The following is a 25,416-nucleotide window of genomic DNA, read 5'->3' as shown; positions in this document are numbered from 1 at the left end:
AGTTAAACTTTAAACACGTCTCAACAGCACTCCACCTCATTAATTCTGTACGGCACAGCAGCGGAGCACCACACTCGAAAATCCACAGTTCGGAGATTATAGTAATCCAAACATGCACAGGACAAATATGATGCACTAACAATGATTGGTTTGCATTGCACTGTTGAACAAATACTGTACATTTTTGGCTTTTTCGATTATCCTAATTGTCCCTGTACTTCATATTTTACATGGCACTTTTAAATATACTATTAGACATAGTAAAAAGTGTGGCAGCTGCATGAATGTGATGTTTTCTAGAGAGTGGATGTGGATGGAGGTTGCTTAATTTTTTTTTTTTATGTTAAAACAGATGTTGATTTATATCAAGAATGTCCTTTCTTTTTCTGTCAAAAACTTTCAAAATATGCTCACATATTATGGTTGACCCCATTTATGCTCAAGCCATTTACTCTTATTCGTTGGTTCATAAATGAATTATTATTATTAGTTATTTTGTCTTGTTCAATGTAGATATGGGTGTCTGTTGTGTTAAATATCCATCAGATAATGAGAAATGTTCCTGGCAAATTTATATTTGATAAATATAGGATTTCATTAGGCCCCTCTTATTTTTCTTTTAAAAAATTATAAACAAATCTCGCCAAACGGTATATGGCACCATTAAGCAAGACTTTCTTTCTTGTTTTTAAACAGTTGTTTAAATTAAGAATGTTCTTTCTTTTTCTGACAAAACCTAAAAAATATGCCCAGATATTTTTATGATTGACCCCATTTATGTAATATATCGGTTATGAATCATTTTGACACACTGCTATATTTTTATATTCAATTCTTTTGACATTAAATCTCCCTTGTATACTTATTTGTGAATAATAGTCAGCTTTAACTTATATTTCAGATATTAACAGTAAAAATGCATCTCTACAAGACTGAGACAGTGTCATGAATGTGATATTGGCTCGGTTAAGGGATTGTTGGGAGGTTACGGTCCCGTTTGGCGAAACATTTTCAGCACCACGGACAAGTCCCCATAAATAGGTGCTTCACTGCTGCCTTATTATTCTAATAACGCTCGGTGTTGTATAATATGAAGTTTTCTGGTCTAAAAATAAATGCTGTCGTGGGAATGATGCTTCCCAGAAGTTTCCATATGAACATGGCTGCGAATGTCGTCAGCGTCTACACCTTTAAGCGCACGGTTTGTGAAGTTTTGTGTCCCGTGTAAAGCACATACTTCGAGGGGGGGTTCGTTAAAAGATATCCGTCAAATATGCCTCATAACACAGCCGTGAGCTACTTCTTCACATAAAACGCGTACGCAAAACACTAACGAAACTCAAACAAGCGCAGACATCGTGTAAAAGTGTTTTACTCACAGCAAAGGCCCTGTGCAGCTCCAGCAGGACCGACCCGACGAAAATGAACACAATTTCCGTTCAGTGAGTTTAAATATAATATCCACACATAAGAGCGCGATGTCGCTTTGATCTGGCAAATCTGGGCATCACATTTGAGGACAGCTTTATGGCTTTTAGAGAAGGGTCTGTATTGCTTTTCATTAGATCATCGCAGGTGTAAATCACAGGCTACATGGAGTAACATTATCTACATAGCGCTCATCCTTCCTCCTTCCTTCCTTCCTTCTTTTTTCCACTCCCTCCTCAATCTCACTTACTTGTGACGTGACGGGGGAACGCAGCCTACGTCATTTCATCCTTGCATCACGAGGCATCTTCTGTATCAGTGTATAATTGTGAACTCTTCCTCTCTCTCTCTTATATACTTTACTTTGTATTTTTCTCTTTCTTATTTTTGTTTACATTACATTTTGTTTACAATAACATTTATAATGTTATTGTTATGTGTATATTTAAAATATATTTATATGAATTATTTACCCTGTTTTCTGTCTCTTGTATTAATTTAACTATTATGTGTCAATTAATTAATTACAAGTTTCCCCATTGATTGAAATTACACACACACACACACACACACACACACACACACACACACACACACACACACACACACACACACACACACACACACACACACACACACACACACACACAAAATATTGTTCTTAAAGGGATATTTCACCTAAAACTTAAAAAAATCTGTCATCATTTACTCACCCTTAAGTTGTTCCAAACCTGTATGCATTTCTTTCTTCTGCTGAACACAAAAGGAGAGATTTTAACCCTTAATCACCCCTTGTGGTCCAGCTGACCCCACTGGACTTTTCCTTCATTTTTAAAAAGTGTTCCCTTCATCACAGGGGTATGAGACTCTGTGAATTTTCCTAAATAATCTATCTAAACATGCACAAAATAAAACTTGGCTTGATTTGGTTGTTCTAAAGGTGTGTAAAAAAAAATTACCATTTAAGGTCCTCAGATTGACCCCACATTGAAAATGAATGGAAAAATTAAAAAAACTTTTTTTTTTTCACTTTGTTTGTCACAAAAATAAAACAAAATGAAAATTTCTACATTTAAATCAAGGTCTGGTCCTAGAGCATAAACACAAAGTTGAACGAACGTTCTATCTCATACACACACACGCACATGCGCGCACAAACACACACATGTGTGTGACTGCAACAGAGCCCATTTGTATAGAAATTGGCAAATAAAATCAACAAAACTGGCATAAATCTGAAAAATTGCCATACATAAATGAAGGACTAATACTAGATCACAAATGCAACATGGAACAAGCATGTTCACTCACACACACACACAAACACACACAGGTGTCTGGGGCAATTTTTAGATTTTGGTAATGAATGTAAAAATGTAACAAATATATATTTTTATTTGTTTGTCAAAAAAAAAAAATGAATCCAGTATAAATCTGAAAATTTCTACATTTAAATCAAGGTCTGGTCCTAGAGCATAAACACAAAGTGGAACGAACTTTCTACCTCTCACAAACACACTAACACACACACACACACACACACACACACACACACACACACACACACACACACACACACACACTCACACACACGTGTGACTGCAACAGAGAGCATTTTTATAGAAATTGGCAAATACAAAACAATTCAACTACAATCAACTAATACTAGAGCACAAATGCAACATGCATGTTCACACACACACACACACACACACACACACACACACACACACACACACACACACACACACACACACACACACACACACACACACACACACACACACACACACACACACACACAAATCAATGAAGTGAAAATGTCCCTATGGACCTCTGCTGGATATATGTGGTCATTGCACTTTCTTTCTTTAACTATAATTCCTAAGGTTTTTCCACAAACCTGCAGATGGCAGTAAAAAAAATTTTTTTTTAATGAGCCAATTTATGGCCTAGTTAAGTAATTGTGCAGTAAATAGGTAAAAAAAAACTACAAAATATCCACAAAAACACAGCATAAATGTAAAGTTGAGAAGTAAATAAAAAAAATTATATATAGTTTTCCATGTAAAAAATTTATATTTCCTTATGCAATCGCTCTGTAAATGTTTGGGGTCTATCTGACCCCAAGGATCACAAACGTAAACCCTAGGGGTGATTAAGGGTTAAAGAATGTCAGTAGTATACATGACTCCCATAGTATGGAAAAAAATACCCATCAACTGTTTATAACCGACAATATCTTGTTTTGTGTTCAGCAGAAGAAAGAAATTCATACAGGTTTGGAACAATTTGACGGTGAGTGATTTTTGGGTGGAAAATCCCTTTAAGAACAAGTTTTTTTTAAAAACTTTTTAAAACATGAATTATGTTTTCCTGTAGAGCACACAATTATATTCTTAAAATCACATTTTTGCCCTCTATTTTAATAAACAACATTAATATTGACTTATATAACACCTTTTAAACTCATTGTTTACTAAGTGCTTTGCAGAGTGTATATGTGTGTGCAAACACATATGCACATATAGTTAGATGTACATTTTATATTAGTTTTCCCTTCCACCAGGATTGTCTTCTAAGCTATTCATTATGGGCTCAGTCATCTATTTATACTTTGCTCTTTAATAATTGAGAAGAGATGAATCCTTTCAAAGAGTCTATTTTCAAGACGATGTTCACTGTAAAAAAAAGAGGTGTCAGCATAAAAAGAAAGAAAGATGAATGAATGAACTTAAAATGTAAAATGTAAACTCTGCCTTCATTGTAACAATTACCAAGATGACCTATTAAGTAACTATAAGACAATGTTTAACTTAAGTTCAATGCAAATTGTTCTCTTTAGTTTGAAATTGTTTAACATCATGTTTATAATCTCATGTGTTCTATGATAAATGTCCAAACAAAATGCATAAAAATTCAGCTTATCAACAAAACATATAAAGTACTTACAGCACCACACACAATAAACGTTCCAAAAGGGAGTTTTTACATGGTTGAGAAATTTTTTGGTTCCTCTTAGTCAACAGTTCTTTTTTCCTTAGTGAAGAACAATTTGAAGAACTTTTTTTCGACTGGAAAGGTTCCATGAATGTTAAAGGTTCTTCAAAGCAGTCTCTCAAAAGAAAGAATCATCTCTGAACCGCCTATACAAGTCGTTTTTAATCCGAATCTCACTGAGTGACGGTTCTACGTCACTAGAAAAGACATTTGCATAATGCCCGCCTATGTTGTAGGCTACATTGTCCACCTGCGAACATCTTGACCAGCATTCAAATGTTATCTCAAATCAATTAGTTGCAACATCTCATAATGTAGACCTACCTCAAAATGAGAGTATCACTAGTAGAGTAGAGCATCCTGCTCGGGTCCATGGAGGTTAGGGTTGAATAAGTATTTCTTCCAGTGTTTCATCATCGGACTCTGAAACAATCTGGTAAAATCAATCGTTACTGTCTTTAGGAAGCCTCTGAATCAGGCCCGGTTCTACGGGGGTGCTAGAGCACCCTCAAACGCAAGCAACCCTCAGTTGATACTGTAAGAATATTGGCGAAAAAGATTTGCAAATTTGTGTCCGAGCTCTAGAGAGCGTCAAATGCATCCATGAGTAATGTAGCCAATCACAGTTGATCTCTTGAACGCGATCAGAGGTGTTTAAGTTAGTCAGAATCTTACTTAGAGTTTTTCTTCAGTGCTGAGTAAATGCAGGCTCGTGAAGTCAATACACAATGTAAGTATGATTTATTGTTGACATTTTTATAATATACGTACTATGTGAGATTGCGATGAACTGACAAAGCAACAACATTTTAGTGATCGTATAGCGATCTTGGCTCACTTTCGAGGATACAGTCTATAACATTCATTGAATAAAACTATTGTTGTTAAGAGAACCGACGGCCAAAGTTTCGGAAGTGACATCTAAATATAAATGCCACTCTGCGCGTGACAGAAACATCCTCCTGAGACCCAGAATAGAGGTTTTGCCTCTGTAGAGGACATTATTTAGCGAATTTCTCTGACAACATACACTCTAAAAAAAAAGGTTCTATGTGGCACTAAAGATGGTTCATAGGGTAACCTTTTTAAGTGCTGTATAGCACCAATTTTGGTGCTTCAACAAAGAACCGATTTAAAACTAGGCTCTGGCTCCGATCTAGCTCTAGCACTGCCTTTGTGGAAAAGGGGTATCAGTGGTTCTTTTGCCAAGGTGCTATATATCACCACTGACACCGCTACCATTGAACATGTTAAGATATGGTGCTATATAGCACCAAAAGTGGTTCCTCTATGATTACGACGAAGAACCACTTTTAGTGCCACATAGAATCTTTTTTTTTTTTTAGAGTGTAGCTACACAGTTTTAAGTCTGGATATTCTTATGAAATATGAGACATTTTTATGAAAATACTATTATATGTCTTTTCACATGACATATTGTCCCAAAACACATTAATATGCAAATAAAGTGTATAGATGCATTGCATAGAACGGGAATGGCATTTATGGCTACACTCTAAAAAAAAAGGTTCTATATAGCACCAAAAATGGTTCTTCGTTGTAATCATAGAGGAACCACTTTTGGTGCTATATAGCACCATATCTTAACATGGTCTGATTATGGTAGCGGTGCTATATAGCACTTTAGTCAAAGAACTAGTGAAGAACCGCTGAAGAACCACTGAAGCACCAAAATTGGTGCTATATAGCACTTAAAAAGGTTCCCCTGTGATTACGAGCCAACCAAGAACCATTTTTGGTGCCATATAGAACCTTTTTTTTTTTTTAGAGTGTATGTTTACACACATACTGCATAAAGTAAAATGGTATATCAAATTATTCTGTTATCTTTCATAACATTAAGAATCATTTTTATACAAAGTTTGGTTAAAAAAAAAAAAAGCTTGAAGCATAAAAATGTATTGGTGAATGAAAAAGAAAATCCCATTGTTTTTGTCTATTTATGTCTTAATTTTCTCAATAAATAGTTCTGGTGTCCTCTACAGAGCAGACAATATAGCAAATAAAATAGGTTTTTTTATGCTCCAAACAAAACAAAAAAATCGCATTAAATAACACATTAAGGCAATGTAAAGGCAGATTAATAGACAAACATTTGTAGCAAAATATTTTTGACATTCCAATTATTGGTAAAAGTGATGACTTGTAAATAAATAATCATAGATTTAGCTATGGTGGAGCCGTTGCTTAGCCTATCTGCACTTTACTAGAGCACCCTCAGTGATTTGATTCTGGTAATAGACGATTAGCTTCTGAAACGCGCTGTACGCGGTTGACCAATCACAACAGACTGGGCCATCTGGCCAATCAGAGCAGAGCAGGCTCGCTGAAAGGAGGGATTTTTAGAGAGACTGATTCATCCGTCAAATCGTTTGAGAATCACTGAACAATGTGGTGATGTCATAGACTGTAAAAAAATAAAAAAATATGATGGTGATGTATTACATTTAAACCTGTTGTAGGAGACCTCCAAAACAAAATTAGGAACCTTTAAAATAGCATAATAGGGGCACTTTAAAAGAATCAGTTAGTAGTTATCCTAGTAGTACACTTAAGAAGGAAAGAAAAGATTAGTCGGTAAACAATACATATACATTACAAAAATATATAAAATATGTTGATTCTGATTATCACAGAACAGGGCATGAAAAGGGATTTTGAAACAGCACCATGTGAAATATTTGTCTCTTTCTTTTTCAGCATCTAAACAGCTCAAGAGTCAGGAAGGTAGCAGATGCTGTGGAAAAACTGACAGGATGGTACAAGTTGCCAGGGAAAGGGCGCAGGAATGACTTCAGAGAGAATAAATTACAGTCAAGTTTCTTATTTCAGTCATCTGCTGGAGCTTCACTTTCATATCTGCTCACCTTCTCTGCCCTGCAGTTTTGATGGTGGCAGTTTATTAAAACCAGGAACAACATTTTTGTATGCATTTTGTGAAGTTGTGTCTGCAAAACTTATGTACATGTTCCAAATTCCAATATATTGTTATAGAGAAAATGGCCAAGGAATGGGCTGATCTGGTCTGATCAGTTCTGGATATTGCTCATGTGCTCGCTGTAAACCCTAACGCTCAAAATACTTAATTGGGTTGAGTAGGACAAACTTAAAAATTAAACAGATTAGTTCAATTAAATGAACTGTTATGAATATTTAGAACTTTTTTTTCTTTTGAGTTCACAGCACTGACATATTTTAAGTAAACCGTTTCATTGTTTTGAGTTGTATGAACTCATTTCCTTTAACTTAAGTTTAACTGAAACTGGGCCGGGATTTTTTTTATTATTATTTCCTGCAGCAGGCTTTGCCCATGGCAACAAAAAAAAGATTTTTCCTATTTTAAAATGTATTGTATTCCTGTGATGGCAAAGCTGAATTTTCAGCATCATAACTCCAGTCTTCGGTGTCACATGATCCTTCAGAAATCAGTCTAATATGATGATTTGAAGTACATAAACATTTCTTATTATGAATGTCAATGTTGAGAACAGTGCCGCTTACGTTTTCTTTGGGGAAACTGCGATACACATTTGTGGTAAGATCAAAAAAAGACAGAAATTGACACTTTTATTCAACAAGGATCCATTAAATTGATCAAGTGAAGACATTTATAATGTTACAAAAGTTTTCTATTTAATAAATTGAATACATGCAGTTCACTGTGCTTTCTATTCAACAAAGATATCCTGAAAAAAGTATCACCATTTCCACAATAATATGAAGCAGCACAACCGACATTGATAAGAAATGTTTCTTGAGCATCAAATCATCATATTAGAATGATTTCTGATCATGTGACACTGAGGACTGGAGTAATGATGCTGAAAAAATTTATTAATTCTTTTAAATTTGTAATATTTCGCAGTATTTTACTGTATTTTACTGTATGCTTGATTAAATCAAGAATTGCCTTAAGATTGAGCATAAGAGACTTATTTTAAAAACATTAAAAAAAAAACTTTTGACACGTACTATTGCATATATTCTGCCAACATGATTTTAATATCTCAGTTTCTTGCCTTTTAAAAAGTAGACATTAAAATATGAATCCATAAATACACATTTATTGTTCCATCAGACGTCACCACTGTGCACATCTTCCCACAGAACACTAGTTAAAGACAATAACATCAACATAAGGACATCCAAAGCTCACATTAAGGGTTCGCCAAGATGTAAAGCACACTGAATGAACAAAGACTCTCAGACAATGAAGAAAAACTGCTTTTAAAACACTTGAAATTCATTAAAAGAAAATAAACTCTGAAATATAGAAAAAGTGATTGTCTTAAACAGCAAAACATCAAATGTTCAGCGGCAGGTGTTGTACAAACCCTGCACTGAGAATAAAAATCACTTGATTTCTCCAACTGCACAAAATCTGTACTTCTGTCATAATCAGCGTTTCTTCTAATGAAAAGTGCACTAATGCAAACGAGATGAACATAAAGCAAACTCATGCATGCATTAAGAACTATAGGATATGATTTGAAAATACGTTGCATTGTACAGTGTCACTGGGGCACAAAGCACTTTTTGTAAACCACTATTTTCAAAGTCAGCCTGGGACTAAAATATTAAAAGAAAAAGAAAATCCATTTTAAAATAACTTAAGAAATCATAGCGACATTTTAGAGCATTAGCTAGTGACCAATGGCATTTTACTTTCAAAGAGTGATTATGTCAGTAAATGAACTAAAGTTAATCAACGGTCAGTAAAATCATTATGTCAGCTATAGAGCGCGTGTATAAGACACGCTTTTATACATTTGCATAGAAAAATATTAGGTGCTTATTAGAATGAAAAAAATATATATTGTATTTTATAATTATGCTGAATGGGTTACTAGCCTTGCAAATATTGTCAGCCTTTTACCACTTTATTTGAGATACTCAAACAGAACAAACTTTGGAAAAAAATTAATAAATAAAATAATAATAATAATTATTATCATTCTATTCTGTACTGATAGAAATGCTGAACAATAAATAAAAATTAAGAGTTACTCGGTCAGTCAAGAAACAAGCTCCTCATGTAAGGAAAACATCAAAACATAATTCATGGATGCACTCATAAACTGACACTTCTCATGTGTTGTTTGAGAAACTCCTCTGAAATGTCTAAATTTTTTGGACCTTTTTTATCATTCTCCAACCCGTCTCTCTCCCCCTCTTCTCCTGAGAAACTGACGTTGCTGCTGAGGCGACTGAGGTGTTCGACCGAGTCATACTTTCCAAGATCGGAGATGATGGTCTGGTAGCTTACGATGGAAAGAGAGTCTGAACCAGATCTCGTCAACTCAGCTCTTCCCATGTCCACCCACCTGGAGTTTTGATGCGTCTCCACCCACTCTCTGGTATTAGACACGCCTTCTTTCCCATCCACCCAATCGCTTGGTCTCGGGTAACCTCCGCAGGATCCGCTTTCGGGACCCGTGCTGCCGATAGCCTCTGCTCCTACAGGAGAGCTCCGCCCACCGCACGTTGTGATTGGTCCATCCTTTCGTTGCTCCTGCTCCCTCTGGGCATGAATCTCCTCGCTAATTTGCTCCAGTTGGCGTAAGGTGCTGGAGTAGTTTAACTTGGCTTTGGAAATACGCTCCTCTAACTCTAAAATTTTTGACTTGTGCTCCTAAAAAAACATTTTTGACTATGTTCAGCTCACATATTTTAACTGTAAATGGTGAAAAGTAAATCTCAATCAAGTAACCAAAGACCATTTCATCTTAAAGGGGTGGTTCACCGAAAAATTAAAATTGTCATCATTTACCCACCTTCATGCTGAGATATGATAGATGGAAATTTAAAAAGTTTTAAATTAGTTTGCTTGTATTAGTGTTATAATCATTAACTTAAGCTTAAACATTATTAAATGGAAATAAATAACTAAAACTGAAATTAAAAATAAATTAGACCTAAATAGCAATATTTAAAAAAAAAAATTATAATAAAATGACAAAAGCTAAAATTATCATGAAAACGAAAAATATAAAAGCAAAAGCCAATTCAAAAATATTAAAAACATTACAATTAAAATAAAAATTCAGACGCCTTGGAATATAGCACAATAAATCATATTTGCCTGCGTTTATGTATTTTTTAAAAAAGTAATACAGGTTTGGAACAGCATGAGGGTGAGTAAATGACCAGATTTTCATTTTTGGTTAATCTATTCATAAAATTTTAGTAGGCGTGGCCATATTTTTCAACACCAACACTATACAGTGGGCTCCACAAATATTGGCACCTTTGGTAAATATGAGAAAAACTGACTATGAATAGAGTTTTTTATTTTCCCCATTTTTCCTTTTAGTCTTTCATTCAAAATATTCAGAAAAAGTTAATTTACACAAAATATAAATGTAGAATTAATAAAAAAATATGTATACCACAATTGGCACCCCTACTAATTCCAATGAGTAAAAACATAACTGAAGTATATTCCCATTCATATGGTATGTTTTTAAGTTCACCTTAGTGATCAGGAACACTCAAGTATTAAGCCATGATGACTTCCTGTTTCACTGGGCTCTAAATATGAATTTACCAAATTCCTATAGTCATTTATCACTGTGGGAAAGATCTGAAAATACAATAACGATGCATGACAAAAGGTTGTTGAGCTGCACAAATCAAGAAATGGCTATACGATCGTAGTTTAATTGTCGGAATACTCATTTCTACTATCTGGGCAATAATTAAGAAGTTGAAATCAACTGGAGATGCTGACAATCTACCAGGAAGAGGATGTGTGTCTATGCCCCACACGCACTGAGGAGGATGGTTCGAGTCGCCAAACAAACTGTAAGGATCAAAGTTGTGAAAGATTCTGGAATCTTCAATATAATTATGTATATATATCCTACTTAGATTCATAATCAAAGCCTCAATCAATATTCATCCTCCTATATAATTATTATGATTTTAATGATTCTTTCCAGTTATGATTTTGATTAATCAATAGGACCCATGATTGTTTCTTCCTTTATATTTTCTAAACTTTAGAATCTAAAGTTTGTATTTGGTCTCGGAGTGGTGACTGAGGGTCTGTCCTGGTGGTGTGTGATGTTTCGCAAAAACACTTGATTTCAGAACATGTTGTCGTGTGTTTGGATTTTAGAGGCATCACACACCTCTAACTCGACAGGAATGCAGTAACAGGGATTGCTCATTTAACCCGGCTTCCAGAGATGAAATATGGATTTGTCTTTCATTTTATTTTTATGTCATTTTATATTTCCTCTTACTAAAACCCTAAAGAATCAAGATGAATATTGCCTGTACTTTTGTCTTTAAAGCACATGTTATCAGTATGTTTTGGGAAACTTTTTCCTGTCAGTACTAGAGCTCAACCAACTTCAACCTTGGAGAGACTGTGTATCTGTGTATGTGCGCAGTATTCTGTGTTACAGATCAGTATTGGATGTGGATTACAGGCATCCAAAGAGATGGGTGGACTTGTTGTTCTGGGCAAGCTGGCGCCAGCCAGCGTCAACAAGTGATATATGTACACGTGAATCTGATTAACTGACAATGTGTGGAAATTTACCAAGACTGTGCATTTTCTCTGAGCCAATCAGAATAATCCACATGGCAGTAATGACGTGGTTAGACCTTGAAAACAGTATAACTGTTCAGAAATTGTATGTACTTTAGGCGGAGGCGGGTAGGCTGGTAGAGGGAGCGTGGCCTATGAACTCCTTGTGAGACTTGAAGCTGGCTTCTGCTGATGAAACTGCAAACTATTCTTCAGTAAATTTCTCTTTAATTAACTCTAGACTTGTGGTCTTCATTTTTCACTATTGGTCCTGGGTCCTAAGCTGTTACCCCAACAGTTGAAACCTATGATCAGACCTCATCTATATAAACAACACTTGTTTGGAAAGGTTGCAATAAAAAAGCTTTGGCATCAAACAGCTATCTCATTCACCTACAGTTTGCCAGGCGTTACTGGAACTTTCCGTGGAACTCTGTTTTATGGTCAGATAGTGGGTTTGTCATAGACAGAAACATAGCCATGTGGAAAAGTACCTCATCCCCACAGTGAGGTATGGTGGTGGATCTTTAAAGCTGTGGAGCTCATTTTCAGCCAAAGACCCTGGACAACTTGTTAGGATACACTGTATCATAAACCCAGCAGATATTAAATGTTACATGATACGTGACTGACCCTGTCAGGAAGCTTAAACTAGGCCTTGGTTGGATCTTCCAGGTCGGATCTCAGAATAAACAACATAATAGTTCACTGACCACAGAATGAAGGGTTTTGCCATGGACATAGCAGTCCCCCTAACCCAAACCCCCCAAAAAACCTGTTGGATGAGCTGAAGAAAAGAGTCCACGAGCATGGACATCTGAATCTGAACGATCTGGAGAGATTCTGTTTGGAGGAATGATCTCAGATCTCTTGCATACATCCACCAACCTTATTATGCATTATAGGAGAAGATCCAGAGCTGTTCTCTTGGCAAAGTATTAAATGAATGGGTGATAATAAATGTGGAATACATATATTTCAGGAAAATTTGTCTTATGATAAGAATTTTTTTCTTTCAACTATTTGACTAATTAAAGGTTATATTTTGAATGAAAAACAAGTTTTCACAGTCACAGTTTTGCTCATATTTACCAAGAGTGCCAATATTTGTGGAGCCCACTGTACAACTGTAATGAGACCGCAACACACCTCTAGAATGTCATTGAACTGGGCCTTAAGCTCGAAGTAAGACTTGGACTTCACGATGGATCTCTTCAGTGACTTCTGCAGCTCCTGCACGCGGGCTTCGGCCTCCTGACACAGCTGGGTGACGCGCATGTGCTCGCGTTCACTCTTCATGCGCTCCTCCTCCGCCTCGTTCACCTGGACACCCCAGAAAAAGTTTTTTGAACTGGACCTTGTTCTCTTTGAACTTGCAGATTCTATGGGTCATATGGGAGGTTAATTGTGCATTTGTTACATATTGTTATGTACATAAACAGGCTTTTGTTTGTGCAAGTAGCCCATGCTTTTTTTTGTGCCATTTTTAAGGCATGAAAAGTACAACAAATTACAAAATACACACACACACACACACACACACACATATATGTATATACTTGCAAATGTATGCAGAATGCTGACATGCTACATGATTCTGTCACGTAACAGAAGTCGGCTTAGTAAGAAAACATGCTCAAAGTTCAAGGTTAGACACTTAACTGCTTGATACAACTTAATAAGAGGAGCTGAGGGAAAGTGGCATACCTTTGAGGTAGCATGATTTAACATTTCTTGCCAGGTTGGATCCATTGTCTTGACTGCAGTGAGGCCCTGTTCAGCCACATGTACCATCTCTCGAGCTGCCGAGTGCATGGACACTGCTCTCTCAAAGCTGAGTGCGGCTTTCTGGGTCTCCTGCTGGGCCTTAGAAGAGTGAAAACAATCATATTGTAGTGAATAGACAATATGATTTTATCAGGTGAGCACAGCCTTTGGAACACAGGCCTAAAACAACTGTTTTCTGGAAGCCTAAACGGAGAGTGTGTGCCCGGCTACCTCCTTTGCTTTCCTGCGTGCCTCATAGTAAGGCCTGGCCTTCTCGATGCAGGACCCCAGTTCTGAACTTTTTGCCTTGAGTTTAAGCACAGATTCATTCATTATCCTCCTGTGGCTGGACCGAGACTCCTGACAACAAAAATAGACACACCATTCACAACAAGTTAATAATAAAATAAAGTGTGTGCATCAAGCAAGATCAATCTTTACTGCTAATCTTGTTTGGCATCCAAGAGAGAGAAAATCATAAGCCATGTCTTATCTGCATTATATGGGGTGGTTATTATAGGTAACTAAGACTAAAACCATAAAAAACCCTTTAGTTTAAAAGTACAAAAAGGGCACATTAAAATGACTAAAACATTAAAATGAAAACAGAGAATATAAAAATAAAAACAAACTCAGAATATTAAAGGGGTGATGAATTGAGAAATCAACTTTCACTTGAGCTTTTGATCTATAAAAGGTCATGGTAATATAAGAAAATCCTGTAAGTTTCAGAGCTGAAAACTTCCTTGTTAGTCAAAGAAAAGCTTTTATTGACGCCAGGCCCAGGAAAAGATCGATCTCAGAATATGCCCGGCTATGACGTGAGAGTGTAGCGAAGCTGGACCTGGAGCTTCAACAGAAGAAGAACAACGTCTGATTCTGTAGCCCCGCCCACCGACTCGTGCCACTAACATAACACAGGCCTACATGGAGCGAAACCGGATCGACCCTCTAAGCCAGTTCCTCAAACTCGGTCCTGGAGGGCCACTGTCCTACAGAGTTTAGCTCCAACCCTAATAAACACACCTTCCTGTGATTTTCTAGTAACCCTGAATACCTTGATTAGCTTGCTCAGGTGTGTTTGATAAGGGTTGGAGCTAAACTCTGCAGGACACTGGCCCTCCAGGGCCGAGTTTGAGGAACCCTGTCTAAACAATAAGCTTAATTCGGATTCCAATATTATGAATGCATGGATGAACTTTATATTTAATGAATATCCAGCTCACGTGGGGAAGACATTGCACGTCTGTTCCTTCATTTCACCACGGATTCGTTTGTAAACAAGAGACTGAATTTGCAGACAGGATGAGATTAACCACACTTATGCGAGTAAAAAATTCTCTCTTAATCTCTTTTTTATATGTGATAGTATTGCATTGTTACAGATTGTATTGATTATGTGTACGTGTCTAACTGAACATACCTTAGCACGCTGTCAAAGGCTGAAAAATCCTTTATTTTGTGGTGTTGTTGGTTCATTGTGATTCGGATCAGACTCGGGACATGTATGGACCAGGGCTCGCAAAGCCGAACGTCCCAGGGCTATGTGTTTCCAGACGGGCTACCAAAACGTAAGCCCAGTCTGACGACGGGCTATCTTAAATAGTGAAATAACATTCCTTTCTTGATGTGCGTTGTTCACTCTCTTGACTTTATATTTGAAGGGCGTGCACGTATGTGTGTGTACGGTTTGTGGTTATATTCACCGATTGGGCGGGCCAAGTAATACAAAAATAACATTCCGGGGGGGGGGGGGGGGGGGGGGAGGATAACTAGCGCTCTCCTCCACCCTCAATACCACACGCCACACATGATGTTTTTGAATGTAAAAACCACGCAAACTTCATAAGTTGACCTCAGACAACAGTATAAAAAAATAAAAAAGCCAATTCATGACCCCTTTAATAAAAACTGCTTTAGTATCTCACTATAACACTATATTGTGGTTGCTTAATGTTTAATAATCAAGCTAGGCTAGTAGCAGAAAGGCTGCACTAGTCGTGTGAACTGCGGCACTAATAGAGTCTAACGTATGCGCAGCCATGCACAGAAGACCAACAGCAAAGCCAAGGTCAGGATTTTCATTAAATAATACATTAAATCTTGGTTTGTTTTTTTACCAAACCCCATCATATATTACCAGAACACCTGGAATATACAGCACCTGTTGCATCGAAATTTCATTCTGTGAAACATTTGCCTGTTTTTTATAAAGATTGATGTTGGTCGAAATATGGAGGAGCGCGAATGGGACATTATGGGAGAATGGGAAAAACGAAACAGTTCCAAATGTCCCTGAGATAAGGAACCATTTTTTTCCAAAAGCATTCTGAACTTTCACATACTTGGAGTTCCAGTTCCATCTTGTTGATCTCCTGGCTGGCCTCATTCAGACGCTCTAGTTCCTCCTAGACACAGAAACACAGCAGAGGACAGTCGTCCAACGGTAAATGATCTTTGATTTAAAGGTTTTTGGTTCAATACAAAATAAGGGTGACCCAGAAACCAGAGTTTTTGAGATTCTAATAACTCCATGATAATACATTTGATAAAATGTTATAACAACATCATCATTATTATTATACAATGCTTTGTCTATTATTATATTAATTGAAAATAGTAATAAAGAACAAACATGTTTGTCTACATTTTTGGCTGATGATAGTGCATACAAACAGAAATGTGACCTTGGACCACAAAACCAGTCATAAGTCGCACGGGTATATTTGTGGCAATAGCCAACAATACATTGTATATATTGCAACAATGTGAAAAGCACTATACAAATAAAACTGACTGCACACGGTATTAATACTTTTGTATGGGTCAAAATGATTGATTTTTCTTTGATGCCAAAATCATTAGGATACTAAGTAAAGATCATGTTCTATTAAGATATTTTGTCAATTTCCTACCATAAATATATCAAACATTTATTATTAGTAGTAATCAGTGTTGGGTGTAGCTAGTTACTAAGTCATTTAATTACTTTTCCCTTGAAAAAGTAAGTAAGGGATTACACTTTTAGTTTTTCTGTAATTTCTGTGTATAGACTGTATAATATGTAACGTATTATATTTAATACAATAGTGCAATTAGCATCAAAATTTAAAGTCTAACTTTAAAATGCATGTTTTATGAATCCTTCTCACATTTGTAATACTTTAGTCAGTTAATAGGAAAAATGTAGTTTTATATTATTTATTTGAATAAATTAAAAGCTGTTTCATGTCCTTGAATCACCTAAAGCTACACTATGTAACTTTTCCGTCCACTAGAGGTCGCCTGTTCAAAACAAAGGCGTAGTTTGATGACGCCACGTTTGAGCGCAGAATCTCGGGACATGTGGTCTTCACCTCACAGCCGGTGGGAAACAGGATAGGACTCGGGCAGAAATCATGTTTTTGGATGCGATTATTAACATTACTGTAGTCTGAAGCAGAGCAGGAGCGAGTGTTGTGGAGCTGAGCAAGGCCGCAGGAGCGATTGAAGAGCGGGACTGTTATTATGGCATAGTCGCCAGCGGGACTTTTATTATGACACGGTTGCCGGCGGCACTTCCTCTTCTCCAGTGCTGAGTGTGAGGTAACGCAACTCTGTTTATCGTATTAGATATATCTGAGTGTGTTGAAAAGGAAGTTATGACGTTCGCTCGGCGGCTGCTTTGACACTTGTTCACACTGCAGTGAGAGTAAAGCGTTTCACTGAATAAAACCGGAGACCGAGGGTGACGCAGATATGACGCAATCGACAGGCGACTCCCTCAAACGCATAGCTCACACCTCCCGGTTCCTTGGTTAAAATAGCAATTTCTCACAATTTACAAATAGTTGAAAACATTTGGGATATTCTAAGTACTCAACTGAACAAAATATATAACACTGGCCTAGTGGTTTCTGGATGTTTTACTGCAAAAATCCTACATAGTTCACCTTTAACTAGTCGAGGTTGATATAGGATTTAGAAAGTAATTAGTAATAAGTAATGAAATACTTTTTGGAGAGAGTAATTTGTACAGTAATCTAATCGCACTATTGAAGATGTAATTAGTAACTAGTAATGAATTACTTTTTTAGAGTAACTTACCCCAGGGGTTTTCAAACTGGGGTCCGGGGACCCTCAGGGGTCCTCCAGAAGGTTCTAAGGGATCCCCAGAAAATTTCAGAGAATAAAAAGACAAAGCAAAAATGTATAAAGTCTACTGAATATTCTAACTGTTTCATTTCTAAATGTTTTCATTTCAGAATTGTATATGTTTGCTTTGTATCTTTAGTTGTTTTTCTCACTATAGTCCCCTTTATCTTGCTCACTGGGGTTGTAAGGCGTTATTCTTAACGCAGTACGTAAGCTGCTTACATACATTTATTATGAAAGTTGCTTATACAAATAATTTTTTATTGAAATTATTTTTTTCAGGTTTATACATCCAACATTAATAGCTCATTTAAGTTGGGAAACAATACGTATTTATAATGTCACCCTTACTATTTATCTTACAATTTAAATGTTTTTTGTAAATAAAAATAGATGGATTTTAGGAAGGGGGTCCCTCATAAAGGTTCATCATATTTGAGGGTTCCTTGGCATCATAAGGTTTGAAACCCCATGACTTCCCCAACACTGGTAGTAATATGCATTGCTAAGGCGGTTTTTGCACCCTCAGATTTTAAAATAGTTGTATCTCAGCCAAATATTGCCCTATCCTAACAAACCATACATCAATTGAACGGTTATTTATTCAGCTTCCAGGTGATGTATAAATCGTACGACTGTTTTTTATGGTCCAGGGTCACAAATGTCAAGAATGTTTTATTTACATTCATTTCTGAACGTCCGTGAACTTACTTGTTACGCGTTCTATAATATTTGTTAATTAAGACTTTGCTAAAGAGATACCAGATATTTAATAGCTTGCTCGAGGACGGCTTGGTTTTAGATCAAAATATTTTAAATATAATAACTTGAATGAACAGTGTTGTGTCAGAACTTTCCCATGTCCGTTTTTACCTGGATTCTGGGATCTAGTTCTTCCTCTTCCAGTTTTCCATGCAGTGAGTTTTCATCTGGACATTTTGAGCTCTCGCAGTCTTTCCTCTCCGTCTCCGTTTCCTCGGATTCCCCATCAGCTTCTCTGCCGTCATCAGGCGCCTCATTTCCTCCTCTCTGCTCCACTGAAGTTGCTCCTGAACCCGCAGGACTTTCACGCAAAGCCGCTGGATCCATTTGCAGGCCTCTTCAGATATCCAATATCAAATGTTGCAGATTAACAAGGAGCAAACTGTCCGATCGATAGCGATAAAGAGAGGTAACGTCCCTTGTCTATATTTTAAATGTCTTTGCCAATCTTCATTTCTATGATAGTTTAGATTGCTCGCTACTGCAAATGACTATCAGCAAATAAATGAACCGGATTGACGAGTTTAAAAGTTCCACGAAAGATAGTATGGAGATTACATGACCGAAAATCGTCTATAGTCCATTCACCTGCCACACATTTACCCCATGGCTAACATCGACCGCACTCCTTCCGCCATTCAATAATTCGAAATGTGATACCAAACAAGTGAGGTAAATAGAAAACGCGAAACCAAACCTTTTAGGTCTTTCTGGCCTACTGTAGTTAACGTTATGTAACATCCGTGCGTGGGTGCGCATTGACGTATGTAATGAGTTATTTTTGGAGCTAATAATTATATTAAAATATATATTTTATTAGGAAAATACATAAAAAGTTTTTCAAATTTCACGAATGACTAAATTATATATGAATCTTTTGGAACAAACATGAAAACGTGTAATGTTTTGAAAGCACTGGATTTTTTTATATTGTTTGTAATTTTTCATTTTATTTATTTATTTTAATTTCCTGGCAGCTAATGTTAATGTGATAATGTGAGTATGTAATGCCTCTTGTTCTCATGGCATTGAATTAAAAAAAAATATATAATACTCATTTGTATTTGGTAAACTTCACAAGTAAAATTAATAATTGTTTTAAGGTATTTATGGCTGCTTTTGTTTATTTTGATTGACTCTCTTTTAAATGTATAGACAACAAAACATCTAGATATACTCTTTTGCTAAAGAGTTAAATATAATTTTAATGTATAATTTTATTTTATGTAAACCGTCTGTATTAGCATGTTAATTACTTGAATCATTAATCATTCTTTGTCGTGTTTATAAATAAATAAACAATTACAAATAATTGTTTTGTAAATAATTTGTAAGCCTGCTAAATGCAAGTAAAAAATGTATTGCATGTTGTCCTCATCTAAAATTGGTAAAGGAATTTATCTGAAAAAAAATCAGTCGTTACTAATTTTACTAATTATTATTAATAGTGAGAAATAATGATGCATTAAATGATATGTAACAAAACATTTATTTTCCTTTAAAAAAATCCCAGCATATAAGTAAAACACAAAACATGTTTCATTGTTTTTCTCAACATATTCCAATCACAATGCTGTGATGAACCATACACATGATTTAATAAAGACAGAACACAGATGTGAATCAAAACATCCTACATTTAAAGGCACTTAGAGCAGTGTTCACAGTTTATTTCTCTTTTTTTACATTAAGTATTATTTTTGTAATCATATTTTAACCTCATTTTCAGTTCCTGAACAAATATACTTTGTAACAAATATAACTGGTCAGTATAAGATGTCAGTTTAATGAAGTGACTAATCAAAGTTCTTACGTAAATACTAGTTGACATTGTATATACAAATAATGAAACCTGAGGAAAAAGTCTTGAGTGATCAATTCATCTGTTATTGTCTTTGGTATCATATCATCTTCATCCTGAAACCCCTTCTGGAAGTTTGTCCATCATAAAGCAGCACAATGGAATTTTAAGACAATTACTCTCATGAATGCTGTGAAGGGAATGGTGGTAACAGATGACATGCAATATTATTTCCAGGTGCTTTGCACCTTAAAAAAAATAAATCTTGTGCGGTATAGGCACACTGGCGCAGCCCACCTCAACTCCAACTAGGATCATACTGACTCCAACCAGCAGGTGGGGCTAAATAGACCCTCTTTCCACGAAAAAGGAAACTAACTACACCTCTATACCCAGCTCGTGGGACTCCTGACTTCAGGTCGTCCATTACACCAAGATTGCGAGCCATTATTTTAAAACGGTCAGAACTAGAATACTGCACCCGAAATGGGCCAGACCCAGACAGTTTCCCACCCTGCAAATCCTCCACGGTGACAACCGGAGCATCGTAAACCTCCTTCTCAAAGCTCTCATCATATTTCTTCTTTTCTAAATAAGACAGGTCCATTTTTGTAAAAGGCACAAATTCGGCATTGAGCTTAATAAAGCGGAGGTACTTGTCGTAAAACTGTCCCAAACTCACACCCTTCCTGCCAAATGTTAAAGTTCTGGAGATTTCTGGCCTGATGCAGGACCGGTCTCTGCGCTGATCGGGGTGCCGCATCCAGTCATCCCAAAACGAGGCTGGCCATTTTGGCTCAATCTCTGCCCAGAGGTCCTTTGTGAGCATCCAGCCCAAGCCTGGGAAAAAATCTGTCCTGTACAACAAGCTCGCTTTTCCAGGGTCCACAAATCCGTCCCTGCCATTGTCATTCCAGGCAGACACGCACCACAGAGTTGGGTCTGATTTTAAAATTGGATGAAGCGATCTGAAGTACTCAAAAAAATCAGGGGCCACCTGGGGAAAAAAGATCAAACATACCATCAACAAAATAAAATGTGTAAGTGACATTCTTAAAGGAATAAATTCACCCCCAAAATGATAGTTGTGAGAAATTATGAAGCTTCAAAAAAAGCCAAATTGTGATGGCTAGACAACAGGGTCAGAGCATCTCCAAAACTGCAGCTCTTGTGGGGTGTTCCCGGTCTACAGGGGTCAGTCTCTATCATAAGTGCTCCAAGGGACAGTGGTGAACCGGCGACAGGGTCATGGGCGGCCAAGGCTCATTGATGCACGTGAGGAGCAAAGGCTGGCCCGTGTGGTCCGATCAAACAGACGAGCTACTGTAGCTCAAATTGCTCAAGAAGTTAATGCTGGTTCTGATAGAAAGGTTTCAGAATACACAGTGCATCACAGGTTGTTGCGTATGGGGCTGCATAGCCGCAGGCCAGTCAGGGTGCTCATGCTGACCCCTGTCCACCAACAAAAGCGCCAACAGTGGGCACGTGAACATCAGAACTGAACCACGGAGCAATGGAAGAAGGTGGCCTGGTCTGATGAATCACGTTTTCTTTTACATCACGTGTGCTTCGCTTACCTGGGGAACACATGGCACCAGGATGCACTATGGGAAAATGTGATTCATCAGACCAGGCCACCTTCTTCCATTTCTCAGAGTTCTGATGCTCATGTGCCCACTGTAGTATACACACACACACACATAAAGCTATTTTATGAATTCATAAGCGTTTAAATTTAGCACATGAGTCATATCAATAATTTTCATGATACTTTTTTGTGCTTTTAGTTTTCAGTACCCTTTCGCTTTAGTCTGAAAGGGTTAGTTCACCCAAAAATGAAATTTCTTCCATTAATGACTCACCCCAATGTTGTTCCACACCCGTAAGACCTCCGTTCATCCTCGGAACACAGTTTAAGATATTTCAGTCCTTTGAATGTAAGTGTATGCACACTTTGCTGTCCACGTCCAGAAAGGTAATGAAAACATCATCAAAGTAGTCCATATGCGACATAATTTGGTTAGTTAGACTCTTTTGAAGCGTCAACAATACATTTTGGTCCAAAAATAACAAAAACTAAGACTTTATTAAGCATTGTCTTCTCTTCCGGTTTGGTTTGAATCCGCGTTCACGACGCCACAGTGACGCTGCTGACGTAAGACGTTGTGACGTGTTATCGATAGCAGATATCAGATAACACGTCACAGCGTCTTACGTCAGCAGCGTCACTGTGGCGTCGTGAACGCGGATCTTAGTTTTTGTTATTTTTGGACCAAAATGTATTGTCGACGCTTCAAAAGAGTCTAAATAACCAAATGGTGTCACATATGGACTACTTTGATGATGTTTTCATTACCTTTCTGGACGTGGACAGCAAAGTGTGCATACACTTACATTCAAAGGACTGAAAGCCCTCGGACTAAATCTAAAATATCTTAAACTGTGTTCGGAGGATGAACGGAGGTCTTACGGGTGTGGAACAACATTGGGGTGAGTCATTAATGGAAGAAATTTCATTTTTGGGTGAACTAACCCTTTAAAGCTACACTGTGTGATATTTTCCCCCATCTAGCGGTTAAAAGGTATATAACCATCCAGTGCATATTAGTTTCTGTTCCTCTCAATTCCGATTTCGTTTTAACTCCTACGGTGGCCGATTTAGTCCAAGATTAACATGGCTTCCAGTTCGACCTCGTCCACATTCGACACGGTGCCATCGAGTGTTAAAATGCGAAAGGCGAAGCTTGAATTTACCGGTATGTCCCTCTTTGGCTAATGTACTTTAAAGATGGAGGGGCAACATGGCGACCTGCATTCGAACCCCTCACTCGTATGTATTTTCAATGGCATATTATAAACTTACGAGAATACTTTATTACTTGAAAGAAGTAAATATACATTAATGAGCACATATATTTTTGAAAGAACTAAGTGTTTTTAGCTAAGAATAAACTAAAAAAGTTACACAGTGTAGCTTTAAAAAATTCCCCTTGTATTATCTTTGAATTGTGGATGAACTGTTCCTTTAATGACAAACTTTATACAAACAACATGCATTAAATGTGCGTTACCTCCAAATCATCCTCCACAACGACAACCGATGAGTACGAAAAGGTGTTGAAAACCTGGTTGAGTGCCCAACGGTAATGCCGCGAGATTTTGTAGTAACCTTGGAACTTCTTGTGCTGTGCAGGTACTGAGATATCTGAAAGATCAGGCTGTTTGATATGGGTCAGCTGACTGCCATACGTGGCGATCACGTCCGACGTTTCTGCGTGTCCGCAGTCCTGGCTCACTATGATTGGGTAGAGCTCGGCCGACGGTCGGTGCTCAATGAGTTTGTCAAGACAGCGTTTCACTGTCACACGATTACAGGCAATGACTAAAATAGGGATGACAACCGGAGCTGAATGCTCTACTTCTGAATTTGGCTTAGCAGCTGTCACACCATTTTTGTTCTCCCAAACTGCCCACTGGTTCTGGATTTGCAATAGGATCTTCCTCTGCGATTCAAGTTCACCTTCAAATGAATCGGCCACGCGCATCACCTCATTCATTATATTTCCAAACTCGTTTCCTCTGGCTCCGTCCCCATCCCCGGTGTTACCAGCTTCACCATGGCCCTCCAGAGACCCTTTATTAGAAGGGCGTCTCATGAAGACAAAAATAAGAATGACATTCCAAGCTACAAATATGAAAGCCCCACAAACGATAAGGGAACTTCTCTTGAGGAGCATGGCCTGATGCTTGATGGGACGATGGATTCAGGAAGGAAGAAATGGATGGACATATAAAGAGGGCATTTAGAACAGGAAGGTTTGATGGATGGATGGGCAAGAAGAGTCTTGTGGATCTTTGAATTTTTTCACATGCTTTGCATGATATTTTTCGGTAAGTTGTCACAAAAGTTAAAGAAATTAAACATTAAACCAACAGAAGGTACAAATAAGACATATTCCAGGTTTCAGGATCCTGATATAGGTGTTACAGTCCAAAGTGGCACAGTGACTTCCAGCAGAGTCTGTAAAACAAGCAAGATTAACAAAGAAAAAAGGTCACATGTTTGCCAACTGTTCTAAAACAATATTAAATTCATGTTTTACAACCAAACAGCTGAGAAAGTTTCTGTATTTTTCTCATTTGAATCACTTCTACATACAAAATGAATATTAGTTTGAATATTACAGATTCGAATGGAAAAAAGTCCACTTCTTTTGCATTTCAATGGCGCACAATTTGAGTGGATTTGTTCGGTGTACATAGAAATGTCTAAATGCAAAACACTTAATTTAGTCACGCAAGTCTATCTTTTGTATACACTGTTACTGTGTGGCATAGTTTTGTTTACAATGTAGTACGTTCCACAAATTATTCACTGAAATCTCAAATGACATGTGGTACGCGTTAATTTAGTATCACTATGATATAGTAGTTTTAAATAATATGTTGAATTTGTATTATTTTCATATTCATACAGTTTTCAATTTGTTTTTCTTCAGTTAACATTTATTTGAAGTAACAAAATAACACTGGTACACTTACATAGAAAAGTGCCCCTTATTTCCCTAAACAAAAAAAACAAAAACAGAAAAGTTCCCCTTATTTACCTATGATGATGGCAGCCAAGCAAACAAGATCTCGCTGTTTAAACAGATTAAAGGATTAGTTCACTTTAAAATGACAATCATCCCATCATTTACTCACCCTCAAGCCATCCTAGGTGTATTTGACTTTCTTCTTTCTGATGATCACAATCGGGGTTATATTAAATATCCTGACGCTTCCAGACTTTTATAATGGCAGTGACGGGGTCCATTGAGTTTGAAGCTCAAAAAAAGTGCATCCATCCATCATAAACGTTCTCCACACGGCTCCGGGGGGATAATAAAGGCTTCTTCTGAAGCGAAGTGATACGTTTTTGTAAGAAAAATATCCATATTTAACATGTTATTAAGTAAAATATGAG

At 37.1% G+C, this 25,416-nt stretch overlaps 3 protein-coding genes across 3 annotated transcripts in view; all 3 read right to left on the bottom strand.

Moving 5' to 3' along the window:
* The window catches only part of gabbr1a (gamma-aminobutyric acid (GABA) B receptor, 1a), an 83,900-nt gene extending 82,217 nt beyond the window's left edge, over window positions 1–1,683 (bottom strand). Inside the window, exon 1 of the mRNA XM_079823702.1 lies at window positions 1,380–1,683. The gene's annotated coding sequence lies outside the window, so the exon portion shown is untranslated. The remainder of the gene's footprint in view (window positions 1–1,379) is intronic.
* A 6,748-nt stretch (window positions 1,684–8,431) lies between these two features.
* Window positions 8,432–19,336, bottom strand: sh3bp5la (SH3-binding domain protein 5-like, a). The gene is made up of 6 exons (XM_079823716.1): window positions 18,761–19,336; window positions 16,099–16,161; window positions 13,985–14,113; window positions 13,694–13,852; window positions 13,136–13,309; window positions 8,432–10,081 (listed from the first exon to the last, which is right to left on the bottom strand). The coding sequence occupies exons 1-6, from the start codon at window positions 18,974–18,976 to the stop codon at window positions 9,521–9,523; spliced, it is 1,302 nt and encodes a 433-aa protein (XP_079679842.1). The 5' UTR covers window positions 18,977–19,336; the 3' UTR covers window positions 8,432–9,520.
* A 782-nt stretch (window positions 19,337–20,118) lies between these two features.
* Window positions 20,119–24,362, bottom strand: mgat1a (alpha-1,3-mannosyl-glycoprotein 2-beta-N-acetylglucosaminyltransferase a). The gene is given in 3 exon segments (XM_079823739.1): window positions 20,119–21,447; window positions 23,522–24,190; window positions 24,193–24,362. Coding segments are annotated over 3 exon segments (1,416 nt in total). The 5' UTR covers window positions 24,241–24,362; the 3' UTR covers window positions 20,119–20,748.
* Window positions 24,363–25,416: the final 1,054 nt, after the last annotated feature.

This window comes from Gobio gobio, assembly GCF_949357685.1.
Source record: "Gobio gobio genome assembly, chromosome: 8".
In the NCBI taxonomy this organism is placed as follows: domain Eukaryota; kingdom Metazoa; phylum Chordata; class Actinopteri; order Cypriniformes; family Gobionidae; genus Gobio; species Gobio gobio.
This window is presented reverse-complemented; position numbering and strand designations above follow the sequence as displayed.